The sequence below is a fragment of the Pongo pygmaeus genome, chromosome 13 (assembly GCF_028885625.2).
Source record: "Pongo pygmaeus isolate AG05252 chromosome 13, NHGRI_mPonPyg2-v2.0_pri, whole genome shotgun sequence".
NCBI lineage: Eukaryota > Metazoa > Chordata > Mammalia > Primates > Hominidae > Pongo > Pongo pygmaeus.
Genome location: NC_072386.2, coordinates 115,246,235 through 115,261,007, shown reverse-complemented (window position 1 = coordinate 115,261,007; position 14,773 = coordinate 115,246,235). Strand labels below are relative to the sequence as shown.

Genomic DNA, 14,773 nt, shown 5'->3' with positions numbered 1-14,773 from the left:
AATTGTGAGAAATTTTAAATGGAGGAAAAGCTCACCTTTTCCAGGTTCCTCAGTTCGCAGGTAGGAAACTTATCTAATTAAATGTCTTACACATATTTAAATTTCCTGGATTGTCCCAAAAATGTCTTTTTACAATTGTTTGGTTCAAATCAGGATCTAAAAGTATATATATTGCATTTTGTTGTTAACATAAGGCTGTTCTTTTTTTTTGAGACAGGGTCTTGCTCTGTCGCCCAGGCTGGAGTGCAGTGGCGTGATCACAGTTTACTGCAACCTTCCAGGCTCAAGCAACCCTCCCATCTCAGCTAGGATAGCTTGGGCTTCAGGCATGTGCCACCATACTGGCTAATTTTTTTTTAATAGAGACAGGGGTCTCCGTATGTTTCCAAAGCTGGCCTTGAACTCCTGGGCTCAAACGATCCACACACCTCTGCCTCCCAAATTACTGGGATTACAGGTGTGAGCCACATTGCTGAGTCTATGTAAGCATACTCTATATATGCTTTATATATATAATCTATATGTAGTCTTTTCTTTTCTATCTTTTTTTTTTTTTTTTGACACAGAGTCTTCCCTCTGTCGCCCAGGCTGGAGTGCAGTGGCACCATCTCGGCTCACTGCAAGCTCCGCCTCCGGGGTTCATGCCATTCTCCTGCCTCAGCCTCCCGAGTAGCTGGGACTACAGGCGCCCACCACGACGCCCGGCTAATTTTTTGTATTTTTAGTAGAGACGGGGTTTCACCGTGTTAGCCAGGATGGTCTCGATCTCCTGACCTTCTGATCTGCCCGCCTCGGCCTCCCAAAGTGTTGGGATTACAGGTGTGAGCCACCACATCTGGCCAGTCTTTTTTGTTTTTTTGTTTATTTGTTTTGAGACAGAGTCTCGCTCTGTCGGCCAGGCTAGAGTGCAGTGGCGTGATCTCTGCTCACTGCAACCTCCGTCTCCAGGGCTCAAGCAATTCTCCTGCCTCAGCCTCCCAAGTAGCTGGAATTACAAGCATGTGCCACCATGCCTGGCTAATTTTTGTATTTTTAGTAGAGATGGGGTTTCACCATGTTGGCCAGGCTGGTCTCGAACTCCTGACCTCAGGTAATCCACCCGCCTCAGCCTCCCAAAGTGCTGGGATTGCAGGCGTGAGCCACTGCAGGGTTTTTTGTTTGTTTGTTTCTTAAAGCACACTCTGTAGTCTTTTTTCTCCCCCACCCCCCGCAGCCAGTCATATTACTCTTTTACATAGCATTGGCATTACAAAATCTTTTGAGATCATCTTTATTCCTTCTCCTCCTTCCTTCAGGTCTTGAAATACCTTTTCCACTTGTCTGCCTGTGGAACTTCAAGGTTCAGCCCAGATGGAATGCCCTCTTTGGCACCTCAGTCTGTTCTAATGAATTGCTTCTTCATCTTTGTTTCTCTAACACTTTTCTTACCCACTTTAGTTACGGTACTCATAATATCATACTGTCATTTATCTGTTTAGTGTATGCGCACTGCTCGTGAGTTAGTGTGGAGTGGTGAGAAATAAGGTTGGAGAGGTCAGCAGATGATGAGTACTTCTAGGGCAAGGATCACATAATATTATTTTACGTCAACATAGCCAGCATAGTGCCTAGCTCATAGGAGACACTCCATGAGTGTTTGTAGAATTGGATTTTTAAAACCTGGTTTCTGGAATATTTTTAGTTTCCAACTCTTGAGTTTTTTCCTGAACTATGAATTCTTTCCACCTCCAGGACTTGAAGACATAACTGGAAATTGTATCCAAGGATGTTCTTTGTTGCTCTCATTCTTTCTCCACTCTCAAGAACTTTGCTTCTTAGTCCCAGATAATATGGACTTCATTTAACTGTGATTTCATTATTCCTATTTAGTTGAACTAAACTCTTTCCCTTGCCATAGGGAATGTCTGTATCAAGGATCTGACAGATGAGAACCAGAGATCTTGGGCTCTTGTTTTTTGTTTTAACCTCTGTAAGTTTAAAAAGGAATTTTAAACATTTTCTGTATGTTCCTGATTTTCTAAAATGGATACAAGTCCCTCTCCTTGAGAATGGTCACCTGGCTTTCACTTTGCATCAGACATTCATTGAAAGGTTCTTAAAAACAAATAAGGCAGAAATTATTCTAGTGATCATGTGGCCAGTAGATTTGCTGTCTTTTGTTTTACACTGAAGGACTAAACTTACCCCTTCAGCCTCAAAATCTGCAGTCATCTTTGAGAGCGTCTATTTGAATAAACATGGGAAATGGTGTTAACATCTCAAAAGAGGCTTTGCCTTTTCCTGTCCTCAAGATACGTGGTTTAGTGGAAGAAATGGAGGACTAGGATATTTTATTTTCTTCTCTATTGGTCTGATGACTCCTGCCTCTTCCTTTCTTTGAGCTTCATTCAGTTTGTCCATCTTTAAAATGAAAGTGGACACAATCTCTTAGTGGTTAACTAAGGTTCTGCCATTCATAATTTGGACTCCGTGGCCAGACGCAGAGGGAAGGAGCTACGAGTAGTCACCGAGAGGCCGCGGAGCCGGCGACTACCAACTCGGCCGAGCGGCCGCCGCCGCCGCGCCTTCATGGCGGCCGCCACGGACACTCAGGAAGACCACGATACTTCCATTGAGAATGCAGACGAGTCCAACCATGACCCTCAGTTTGAGCCAATAGTTTCTCTTCCTGAGCAAGAAATTTTAAAACGCTGGAGGAAGATGAAAAGGAACTTTTTTTTTTTTTGAGACGATGTATCGCTTTTGTCGCCCAGGCTGGAGTGCAATGGCGCCATCTCGGCTCACTGCAACCTCCGCCTCCCGGGTTCAAGCGGTTCTTCTGCCTCAGGCGCCCGCCGCCACGCCCAGCTATGTTTTGTATTTTTAGTAGAGATGGGGTTTCACCATGTTGACGAGACTGGTCTCAAACTCCTGACCTCAGTTGATCCACCCGCCTCGGCCTCCCAGAGTGCTGGGATTATAGGAGTGAGCCACCGCCCCCGGCCAAAGAGGAACTTTTTAAAATGGGGGCGAAACTGTGATTTGCCTCAGAGAACCATCTCCCAGAATGGAACGAGCGAGGCACTGGTGACGTCAAGCTCCTGAAGCACAAGGAGAAGGGGACCACCCGCCTCCTCATGAGGAGGGACAAGACCCTGAAGATTTGTGCCAACCACTACATCACGCCAATGGTGGAGCTGAAACCCAGTGTGGGTAATGACCATGCCTGAGTCTGGAACGACGAGTGCCCCAAGCCAGAGCTGCTGGCCATCCGCTTCCTGAATGCTGAGAATGCACGGAAATTCAAAACAAAGTTTGAAGAATGCAGTAAAGACATTGGACAGAGAGAAAAGAAAAGATCCGGCGAAAAAGCGATCATGCCGAAAAAGTGGCGGAAAAGCTAGAAGCTCTTTCGGTGAAGGAGAAGACCAAGGAGGATGCCGAGGAAAAACAATAAATCGTCTTATTTTATTTTTTTCCTCTTTCTTTTCCTTGTTTTTTTTTTTTTTTTTTTTTTAAATTTTATCCTGCCCCTCTTTTTTGGTTTGTTTTTATTTGGTTTCGTTTTTACAAAGGACGTTATATAAACAAAATTTAAAAAATAATAATTTGGACTCCATTAGATTTGCGGTATGCAAATGCTACGTATGTTTGGATTTAGAATTTTATCTACTTTTTTTCCACATTTCAAAGCTATTATTAGCAAGTAGAAAATGTTGATTTCCTGTTTTCTCTCTCCTTCCCACTTATAAATTCCAGTAGTTCTGTTAATCTTAGATGATTTTTCTTCTCTCTTTTCTTTTTTTTTTTTTTTTTAAGTAGGGACGAAGTCACTCTGTTGCCCAAGCTGGAGTGCAGTGACTATTCACAGGCCACAATCATAGCGCACTGCAGCCTCAAACTCCTGGCTTCAAGCCATCCTCCTGCCTCAGCCTCCTGAACAGCTGGGACTACTGGTGTGCACACGCATTCCCAGCTAAACAATCTTACTTGGAGCTGTAGTTAAAAATTAGTGTTTAGGCCAGGTGTGGTTGCTCATGCCTGTAATCCCAGCACTTTGGGAGGTTAAGGCAGGTGGATCACTTCAGCCTAGGAGTTCAAGACCAGCCTGGGCAACATAGACTCCCATCTCTACCCAAAATTTTTACAAATTAGCCAGGCGTGGTGGTGCGTTCCTGTAGTCCCCTGTAGTCCCAGCTACGTGGGAGGCTCATGCGGGAGGATTGCTTGACCCCAGGTAGAGGCTGCAGTGAGCCACGATTGCACCACTGCACTCCAGCCTGTGTGACAGAGCGAGGCCCTGTCTCAAATAAAAAAATAAATAAGATTTAGAGTTCATCTTTTGCATTCACAGGGACAGTGTGGTGTGTGTTCATCTTCTCTCGCCTCTTCCTCCCAGTAGAGTCTATAAAGTGCTCTCAAAAGATTTGTGGGACTGAGAATGCTGAAGAAATGTGGCTCTATATCCAAAGATAAAACTTAATTGTCTCCTTAAGCTATGTTAAAGATTTGTTCTCAGGCTTATGGGTGCATCAAGGATTGTTAGTTGGACTCACCTTGAAAATCAAGGTGTCTGCTTCAGTCTTGGTAGCAGAAGTTAGACTAATAGCTCCTTATTCATCTTTTCCTCCAAAAGTTGGTGCAATAAAGCACAGAGGCTTACTACACCTCTGTTGTGTGCAGATATTTAGTTCTAATAAATCCATATCCTTCAGGGAGACAGAGAGCTGCCCTTTGTTTCCAGTTGAGTAGCTTTTTGCTAGTGGACCATCCCCTTCCATTTTTTCCACCCTCATTCTATTTGTAGTCACTTTACTAAAATCATTTAAGAACTACGTTAAATCCACAGGGACTGAGAAGAAAATATTAATCTATGGGGTTGGGGTGAGGGTGGGAAAGCTGGTCAGTGTATTTATGATGGGGTAAAGTGTGTCGTGGCAGTGGCAGAATATTTATTTTTAGACAAATTACAGCCTTTTTCCTCCTCTAAATCATTGGTCACTTTCTCTTTAGGCCCTACTTTGTAAGATGACCCTAATGCTCTCTGTTGGTTAGAAAAGCCCTCTAGTCATGGTAGTAGCAGTATTTGCCATTCAGTTATATGGCTGCTAAGTGACAGATTCCAGTCCTACTCCAAGAAGGGTCTCCTTTTTCTGGAATACTGCTGTAAAGTGTGCATAGCCTTTAAGTTATTCCTAAAGCTAAATTGGGGGGGGGGGAGATTTCATAGAATGAAACATTTTATGCAGTTTAAAAAGCATTTATCCTCAGGAATCAGTTTCTCTTTGGGCCATTCCACCTTCTTAGTGGAGCTTGCCCTTTTATTGTGTCCTGATATTTGAATGTTTAGCTGAATGTTTGACATCATGTGCCATTAGCACGTGGCTCCAATTTGCCAGCCTTTGGGGTACTGTGGTAAGGTATGAGTGTGTATGTGCACACTCGGTGTTATACACTCTACTGCATGCTGCTGGTATGGTTCACGAATCAGGGAAGCTATAGCATGATGATTGTTTAAGATCTTACGAGTTTTAGGGGAATGAAGCAAGAAGCTTAGTTTGAAAGTGTAAACTTTTGGCTAAGGGTAAGGATTGGGGGTGGTGAAATTAGTAACTTTTGCTTTGTAAAAGGGTTTTGCAGACCTAGTTTCCTTTCTCCAAACTAATATGTATAACCAGAGCATTCTTTCAAACTAGTATAGATAACCAGAGCATGGAAATGAAGGGCTAGAGTTAAAGTAAGCCCTGCAAACAACTCTTAGCTCTGTGTATTAATTTTCTTAGAGGAATTTGCCTTGTCATTGTTCATTATAATGACAGAAAACACGGAATCCCACTTCTGCACGCCCCCCATACCCCTGAGAAAAACCCTACATACCTAACATTGAGTTTCCGTTTTGTCTTTTCCTTAGACCAAAAGGTTTTGGCTTTAAATTTTCTAATCCAGTAGACTATAGCATAGAATAGTTCTTGAAAAAAAAAGAAGAAAAGCCCCACATACCAGAACCCTTTTAAATAAATTCTTTTAAAATGCTGCCTTTTAATTTTAGGATCTTAGCTTAAAGAAGACTGGAGGAGAATTTCCCATGAAATGGTTCCCATAATAGTTTTCAGAAGGACGTGCTAGGCAGTATTGTTAACTAAAGAAAATAAGTCTATCAGTTCCACTTAGATAACCTTTGGTAATAAACGAACTCCGTACACGTTGTGACCTTAGAGCCTGAACTTTGCAATCACATGACCAGCTTGTAAACTGACCTGTGAGGATGACTGTCGTAGTCCCGGCTTAGAGAAATTGACCAAGTGTCGGAAGGGTAGTCATCAAGCTGGACTTGTCCTGTAATCTCTGTTTCTTCATGGCTGCAATAGAACTTTTCAGCAGACTACAAGAAGCATGAAATGGAGACATGGGAAGGTAAGGAACAGTCTGGGGCCCAAATCTAAGGGTTAGAAATTTTCTTTGAACGTTTAGAGCAAATAGCCTTGAGGGAGAAGGGAGGCAGTCCACAGGCAACTGTTTTTTTGTGTCTTCGCAGAATTCAGCTAAAAAGTTTTCATGTATGTAGCAAGTGGCTGTAAATGTTTTGGAATGGAGAAAAGAATTGAGAGAGAGAACTGCAGTGAATTCATTGTTGTGGTTGATGAAGAGCAGAAGAAGGGGGATTAATTTAAATTTTATAGTGATTTGAAAAAAAATTTACGTTTCAGTACATAGATAAAATTTACATTAAAAAATCGTTGTTTATTTCTTGACAGAAGTTGTTTATATTTTAAATTCCTTAATCCAGTTCGCTATCTGCCAAAGCATTATTTACTACTGTTAATTATAGATAGAATTGAGGTCATGAGGCCATTGATAAGGCAACCTCATCCTCTGGTGGGGAGCTTCTATGTTTTACAGTTTGGGATATAAGACTAAGCCATTGCTAATTTCTTTTTAAGTGGGTTGCTTTTTAAATGGGTACATTTTCTGCATGTGTGTGTATGTAATGAAAAGTCACTAGTGTTATAACTTGTTTATTTGGGATAGTCTCCTAGTTATGTGAGAAACCCCACTTTTCCACAACTTTATTGTTTAGGCCAGGAAAGACACATACAGCTGAAGGAACAGATAAAATGGATGAATCTTAGTATTAAAGTTTTGCCATGTTTATAAAGTACAAGCTAAAAGTTTGCAAAGAGTTTGGTTTTCTTAAAGGCAAGCACTACTGAGAAGAGTTCCCGACTCTTTGAAGCAGTTGATAAATTTCTAGGACTGGCATTAACCCTACGAAATAGCTGGTCCTGGGAAAGCTTCCCAGCCTCTTGCAGCGTGGCTAACATCTGCCAAAGGCAGCTTTGCAGTTTCATTCTCACTCTGGGGATGCACAAACTAGGGAAGTGGGACCTCCTCTGATAATAGCATTCTTTTTAGTAACCTTGGCTGCTTTCCTCCCTTATATGTTGTCCCTCAGCACCTTACATGCCAGAATTATTGGTTTTTAGTGCAAGTTAGCAGAAACAAGAGAAAGTTCGTAGAAAATACCAGTTATATATGAGGCCTGTTATTTATCTTGAACAGCCTCCTCCCCCAATATGCATAGAAATTCTTTGTTAAACTATCCTGGATATACTAGCTTTTCCAGAAAGGGGTAGTTTAAGAAGTAAGATTTGCTTTGGATCTGTTGGACAGGAGTTCAGGAGCTGGCAGAGTCCCAGAGCAGTAATTACATGAGTTTAGAAGGGATGACTCTGGAGGATTTAGATTTTTTTTCGACCAGCTTGAGTCTCTTAGTGATATGTAGTCCGCTAGCTTTGAAAGAGAAAAAAGGTTTGCACAGAAAGTTCTCTCCTGGTTCATATTTAAGTTTTGAAACTTCAGTTTTTCTTAGCCATTCAACTGCAGAAAATAACTTATGGTACCAAAACAAGAACTTTCATAAAATAAGAAAATGAATTTAAAATTGTTTACCTAGATCTTTCATTGAGAATTCTAGTAAAGCAAAATGAATTATCCCAGTTGTAGGAGGTTTTGGAAGCTTAAGAGGCAAAATCAACTGCCTACAAAAGAGGTCAGTGAAAATGCTACTGTAAAAAAAGCATTGCCTGGTTTTAGATATTGGGCCCTTGTCCATTTAAATTAACCTTTGTCACAGCTGGGCATACAAATGTTTTGTTTTAGTTCACAGAGGGTTAACTCTATTCAAGCTTTCACTGTGGCAGGCCTGATCTGTGGAGTCATACAATCTGGTCTTTCAGCCCTGCCAGTCGCTAGGCAGGAAGTCTTATTTCTTAAGCTATCCTTCAGAATGGGGGTTGGGATTTGGAGAAAGGTGGGGGAAGGGCTTTGGAGCATCTGTAAGGATCAATAACAGAGAGAGAGAGCCGTAAGAGAGGCCATTGTGCACACTTCAAGATAGATGCAGCCCTTGTGCACGGCCCCTGCCTGGCAGGACAGACACCTAAAACCAAAACAATGACACCGAATGAATTCTCTGTGAAAATTAGATTGCCGCTTAAAGGAGAAAAATACTTGAGTGCCCTTTCAACGTTGGGGAATATCCTCATTCCTCAACTTGTAAAGATTAGGCAACCCCCACTAGAAATAACTCCAAATTGATTTTTAAATGCCTTTTGTCCTCATGCTAATACTGTATTGAATTGGAGAGGGTGATCATTTTGGTCTTGGTCACATGCATCAAAGCATTGAGTAAGTAATCTTTTTTTCTTCTTTCTCTCCCCCTCTCTCCTCTCTTCCTCCCTCCCTTTTTCTCTTCTTTTTTATTCTAATGTTTGCTTTACCCTGTTGGTTTTGGAGGCATCATTAAGGGAATGAAAAAACTAAGATTTGGTTAGGATTTGAGTAACACATGTGTGAAATCCCTCCCCCAACAGCTGGTATTGGCTCTCGAAACTTCAACTGAGCTAAACAGATGTTCCTAGTGTGTTATTTTGAGATAATTTAAACCAGACTTATAGTCGAGAACTCTACAAAAATCGTAGATTTGATTTTTAAATGCACTAAAGTTGTGATATCGTGCCACATCTTAATGCATGTTATATGGGTGTTAAGCAAAAACACCTGAGCTTGGGAAAGTGAGCAATTCCGCCAATGAAATTGTGATATTTAAAACACTACCAAGTTTGTTGTTCTTTTACTCCAGCCCAGATTTTCTTTTTCAGATTCCCCTTTCCCAAACCCTGTAACATTCCTGTTTTACTGTATCCTTTTCCAGAGGCCTAAGGCATTAATTAATTAGAGAATTTTTTGATGAGAAAAAGAATTTTTTGATGCAAATTCTTTATGGCATTTGGAAAGAGTAATGGAGTCATTGCCACCTTTCTTCCACTAAACCTCCAAAGTACTGGTGACAACTGACTGGTAACAGCTGAGAAAAATGGAATCCTAAACAGCCTTAAATAGTCTTCTCCCAACTTGAAATCTTCCAGGAATAAATGCATAAATGAACTGGGGGTCCATAATGTGGCTTGCAGACAGACAAATGGAATAAGGGGAGGCGGGGAGACCTGCACTTGAAATTAGCAAGTTTATTCTAGGCTTCTTGAGTTGAAAACTGACATAATCTGGACAATTTTGAGGCTAGGAAAAATACCTGGATGCCTCACATCATTTGGATATTTTTAACCCATCTCTAATCGGTATCCTTTTGCTGGGGAAAATGATGTACAGGAAGAAAATCTGATTTAATCACCGCAAACAGTACCTCCTTGACACAATTGATTCTGCCCCTCTGATATATTGTAATTCTCCATTAATATTTAAACCGAAGAATCAATTATTTTAATGGACATTTTCCATGGACATACAAATATTACTAACAAAACTTGGAAGTTCAGTTACCATTTCTGTTGTATTAAAATGGGGTATGAAACCTACCATGACCCTTTTGAACAATGTGGTCTTTAATGTGTATTAGGGGGAGGGCCTAGTGAAGAAAAAGCCATAAAAGTCCTCAGGGTTCAAGATGAGGTTGGGATTTTGGCCCATTGCTTTTGTCATTTTCACACACAAACATCACTGCAATCATGTTTGATTTAGCATCCTTAATACAATGAGGTGGGAGAACAAAAGGATATCAGAGGCACAAGTATGGCAACCAAACAATCTCCCACCCCGCGACCACCAATTTTTTCACATCATTCTTTTTTTCTGTTCCCTTGCTACTGGGGTTTCTTTTTAAGCCAAGGAAATTAATCTATTTGCAAGAATCTTTTTGCATGCCGCAGTAGTTTGCTTGGGCAATTGAAAAGCTACATCTCAAATGGTTTTTAGCCGTGTGAAGAGTCATTCCCTAAAAACTTGGGGAAAACACTATAATTAGGAAAAATGCATCTACCCATATTTCAAGGTTAAGAGTTGGTCAGGGTGTGTGGTGGGGGGTGTTCCCACTGCACAGCTGTTTTACATATTTTGAAAAGCCTGATAGATGTAAAGGTCATTGCTAACTCTAACAGGGTCTTGATGCTCACACTGTGATCCAAGGACCTTGCATTAATTAGGATGAGAAGCATGGAAGGTCAGGAGTCAACCGGCTGGTGAGCCTCGATGGATTGTTAGTGGGACCAATCAGAATTCCTGTAGGATTTTTAAACCATTAAAACAAAAAACAAAAACTACCGCTGCTTCTGTTGCCTCTGGATGGATCCCTTGGTCTGTGTGGCAAGGACTCGTCCCCTGTTGCCCAGATGGCTCATAAAAACTTGGCTACATATATGGCTTTGCTGCAGGCTTCCTGGTGTTGGGGAAAGAACCTCATCAGCTTGACTCTGTCACTTGGCCAAGTCACTTGACCTCTGTGAACCTCAATTTCCTCATATATGCAACAGAGGATAGTAATACCTATCTCACAGGACTGCTATGGGAATTAAATAAGAAAACTGTCAAGAGTGCCCAGAACATGCTTAATGTGGCTTGAATTGAAATGAGTTTCAAAGAGGAGCAAATTTAGGGAAATTAAGAAAGAGAGAATTCTTGGGTGAGCCTATGGCTTGTGGTGTTTATACTCTAAGGTCTCCAGGGAGTGCCTCCATTCGGTAAGCAACAATAAGGGAGGGGCTCTTTGGAAATTTAGCCTTGAAAATGCTGTACAACCAGTGGGGCCAGCTGCTGAGCCTTCTAGAACCAATTGCAGTGTTAATATGCTATTCCTGTGGTAGTGATAATTAGTCATGAATGGGTCCCTGCAAAATTTCTGGCCTTTTCTCTACAGAAAGTCTTTTACAGTTGTGTTGATTGGAAGAAAATGGAGAGGGGGATGGGCTTTAAGGTAACAGAGATGTTAAATCATAATCAGGAAAAGAAGGGTAATAAAGTTAGTCTTAATTTCCTGTGTTTTGATGGATAAATAGATGCCAAGACAATTGCCATGACCATGTTTGATAGCCCTTTCTCAGGAGCTTTACCATGAAGTAGTGAAGTTGGGAATGTTGTTGGCATGCTAATCATTGCCTTACTAACTTTGGAGTTGTCAACCTCTCTGCCTTCTGGGTTCGGGGGTTATATCAATGGCTCGTTATTCTGATCTCTGTACATAAAATTATTATGCAGCTAACATTCACGAAGCATTTACTATTTTCTAAGCACTGGGAACAGAGGTGAGTTAGAATTCCTCACCTAAACTGCAGATCTCCTTTTTGATCTACAAAGAAGGAAAAATAGTTTTAATGTTGCTTAACAGATGTTGAATATTCACCACTTAAAAAGTGGAGCTTTTGAGAGTGACTGGGGGAGAAGACGAGCTAGCAGTGGGATTTGCTGTCACTTTGGGGCCCTATATTTCTTTGAGGGTTTTTGCTTTTTGGGTTTTTTTTTTTTTTTTTTAACTACTTTTGCTAGGTATTTCTTGTGACTTATTTGCTCTTCCAAATGTATGGCTGCGAAATAGAATATTTTAATATTTTTCTTAACGTGGTAAAATTAGAGGCCTGGATTACAATTGGCAAAAATATAGAGGGAGTCTAAACCTCTCTGTTAGCATCCTATTTACCATTAGCAAAATGTTTTCCTTTCTGTGAGGTTTCAGCATGTGGCCTCAGTGTGATGGCTACAGTAGACTAGCTTTGCTTTTTTTTTTTTTTTTTGGACGGAGTCTTGCTCTGTCACCAGGCTGGAGAACAGTGGTGCGATCTCGGCTCACTACAACCTCCATCTCCTGGGTTCAAGTGATTCTCCTGCCTCAATCTCCTGAGTAGCTGGGACTACAAGCGTGCGCCACCACGCCCAGCTGATTTTTGTATTTTTAGTAGAGACGGGATTTCACCATGTTACCCAGGATGGTCTTGATCTCTTGACCTCGTGATCCGCCTGCCTCGTCCTCCCAAAGTGGTGGGATTACAGGCATGAGCCAAGGTGCCCGGCCAGCTTTGCTTTTTAAAGGAGCTAATAAGTTACGGATAACTTATTAAGTATCAGATATATTTATTTATGGTATATTAAATAATCACTGCACAGAAAATGTATGTTTTAGACATTTGAAAAAAGAAAAAAGCAGACACCATTCCTGTGAGCATTTAATCTCAAAATGTGCACAAGTCAGTGTGGAAAGAAGAGAAATGCAAATGAAAGGCTTGGCATCCAGTAGGTGGTAGCCATCAAGTCTTGGCCTTGGTCATTATTATAAGAGTATGTGTACATGTACACTATCATATGCATTTATGGTTTTTTTTTGTTTTTTGTTTGTTTGTTTTTGAGATGGAGTCTTGCTCTTTCGCCCAGGCCGGAGTGCAGTGGCACGATCTCGGCTCACTGCAAGCTCCGCCTCCCGGGTTCACGCCGTTCTCCTGCCTCAGCCTCCCGAGTAGCTGGGACTACAGGCGCCCGCCACCGCACCCGGCTAATTTTTTGTATTTTTAGTAGAGACGGGGTTTCACGGTGTTAGCCAGGATGGTCTCGATCTGCTGACCTTGTGATCCACCCGCCTCGGCCTCCCAAAGTGCTGGGATTACAGGCGTGAGCCACTGCGCCTGGCCTGTTTGTTTTTAACTTTGCCATGAGGTAGTTGTTAATTGCTGCTGACAAGAAAATCTGCTATCCTCGACTCTTTTATTCGACTGGGAGCAGGAAGAGGGAGAGGTGATGATGTGCCACAGTGAGTGTCTTTTCCTGTCACTGGATATAGTCCGGCCATACCATTGTTTGAACCATGAACCAGTTACCTTAAGAAACTGACCATCACATTATACTGGTTTTTTTTCTTTTTTTTTTGAGACGGAGTCTCGTTCTGTTGCCCAGTCTGGAGTGCAGTGGCACGATCTCGGCTCACTGCAAGCTCTGCTTCCCGGGTTCACGCCATTCTCCTGCCTCAGCCTCCTGAGCAGCTGGGACTACAGGCACCCGCCACCACGCCCCACTAATTTTTTGTATTTTTTAGTAGAGACAGGGTTTCACTGTGTTAGCCAGGATGGTGTCAATCTCCTGACCTTGTGATCCACCTGCTTCAGCCTCCCAAAGTGCTGGGATTACAGGCGTGAGCCACCGCGCCCGGCCAGGAACCTAGAATCTTAACAGTACGATGTGTTAAGAACTTTTTAGAACATACAGTTTCACTTAAAGCATACTAATTGGTCGTTCTTTCACCAGGGCCTCAGAACTGTGAAGGGACCTAGGGAGCTGATTACTGAGCTTTGAGCATTGGCACAAGGTCTCTGGGCTGGCTCACCAGTTTGTCATCTGGAGTTCTTATAAACTGTGCTTTGATTTGCAAGTAGAGAAGCAATAGGCATACCTCAGAGATATTGCAAGTTTGGTTCCAGACCACTACAATAAAGCAAGTCACTCGAATTTTTTGGTTTCTCAGTGCATGTAAAAGTTGTGTTTATACTATAGTCTGTTATATGTGCAGTAGTATTATGTCAGAAAAAAACCCTACATACCTTAACTTAAAAATATTTTATTGCTAAAAAATGCAAATGACCATCTGAGGCTTCAGTGAATCATTTTGCTGCTATGAGATCTTGCTGCAGTGTTGATGGCTGCTAACTGATCAGGGTGGTGGTTGCTGAAGGTTGGGGGATGGCTGTGGCAGTTTCTTAAAATAAGGCAATGAAGCTGATTTTATTGATTGACTCCTCCTTTCATGAAAAATTTCTCTGTAGCATGCGATGCTGTTTAATAGCATTTTATTTACAGTAGAACTTCTTTCAGAATTCATGTCAATCTTCTCAAACCCTGCTGCTGCTTTATCAACAAAGTTAATGTAAATCTAAATCTTTTGTTGTCATTTTAACAGTGTTCACCAGGAGTAGATTCCGTCTACAAAGAAACCTCTTTCTTTGCTCCTCCATAAGAAGCAACTCCTCATCCATTAAAGTTTTATCATGGGCTGGGTGTGGTGGCTTGCACCTGTAGTCTCAGCACTTTGGGAGGCCAAGGAAGGAGGATTGCTTGAGCTCAGGACTCGGGCACCAGCCTGGACAACATAGTGAGACCTCGTCTCTATTGAAATTTTTTAAAAAGTAGCTGGGCATGGTGGCGCACGCCTGTAGTGCCAGCTGCTTGGCAGACTGAGGCAGGAGGATTGCTTGAGCCCAGGAGATGGAGGCTACAGTGAGCTATGATTGCATACCACTGCAGTCCAGCCTGGGTGACAGAGTGAGACCCTGTCTTGAAGAAAAAAAAAAAAATTATCATACAATTGCAGCAATTCAGCCACATCTTTAGGCTGCACTTCTAATTCTAGTTTCTAGCTGTTTTCCCCACTTCTACATTTACTTCCTCCACTGAAGCCCCTCAGAGTCATCCATGAGGGATAGAATCAACTTCTTCCAAACTCCTGTTAATACTGACATTTTGACCT

At 41.9% G+C, this 14,773-nt stretch overlaps 1 protein-coding gene and 1 pseudogene across 5 annotated transcripts in view; both read left to right on the top strand.

Annotated features, from left to right (window-relative positions):
* NR6A1 (nuclear receptor subfamily 6 group A member 1) overlaps positions 1 to 14,773 on the top strand; it is a 260,373-nt gene that overhangs the window by 176,932 nt on the left and 68,668 nt on the right. Inside the window, exon 1 of one of the 5 annotated variants that reach the window (XM_063650310.1) lies at positions 6,272 to 6,393. The exons of the other annotated variants lie outside the window; for them this stretch is intronic. Coding sequence (XP_063506380.1) covers positions 6,378 to 6,393 — 16 coding nt within the window. The 5' untranslated portion in view covers positions 6,272 to 6,377. Of the gene's footprint in view, positions 1 to 6,271; positions 6,394 to 14,773 lie in introns of those variants that run through there. 5 annotated transcript variants of the gene reach the window in all.
* LOC129044024 (ran-specific GTPase-activating protein-like) lies at positions 568 to 3,436 on the top strand (annotated as a pseudogene).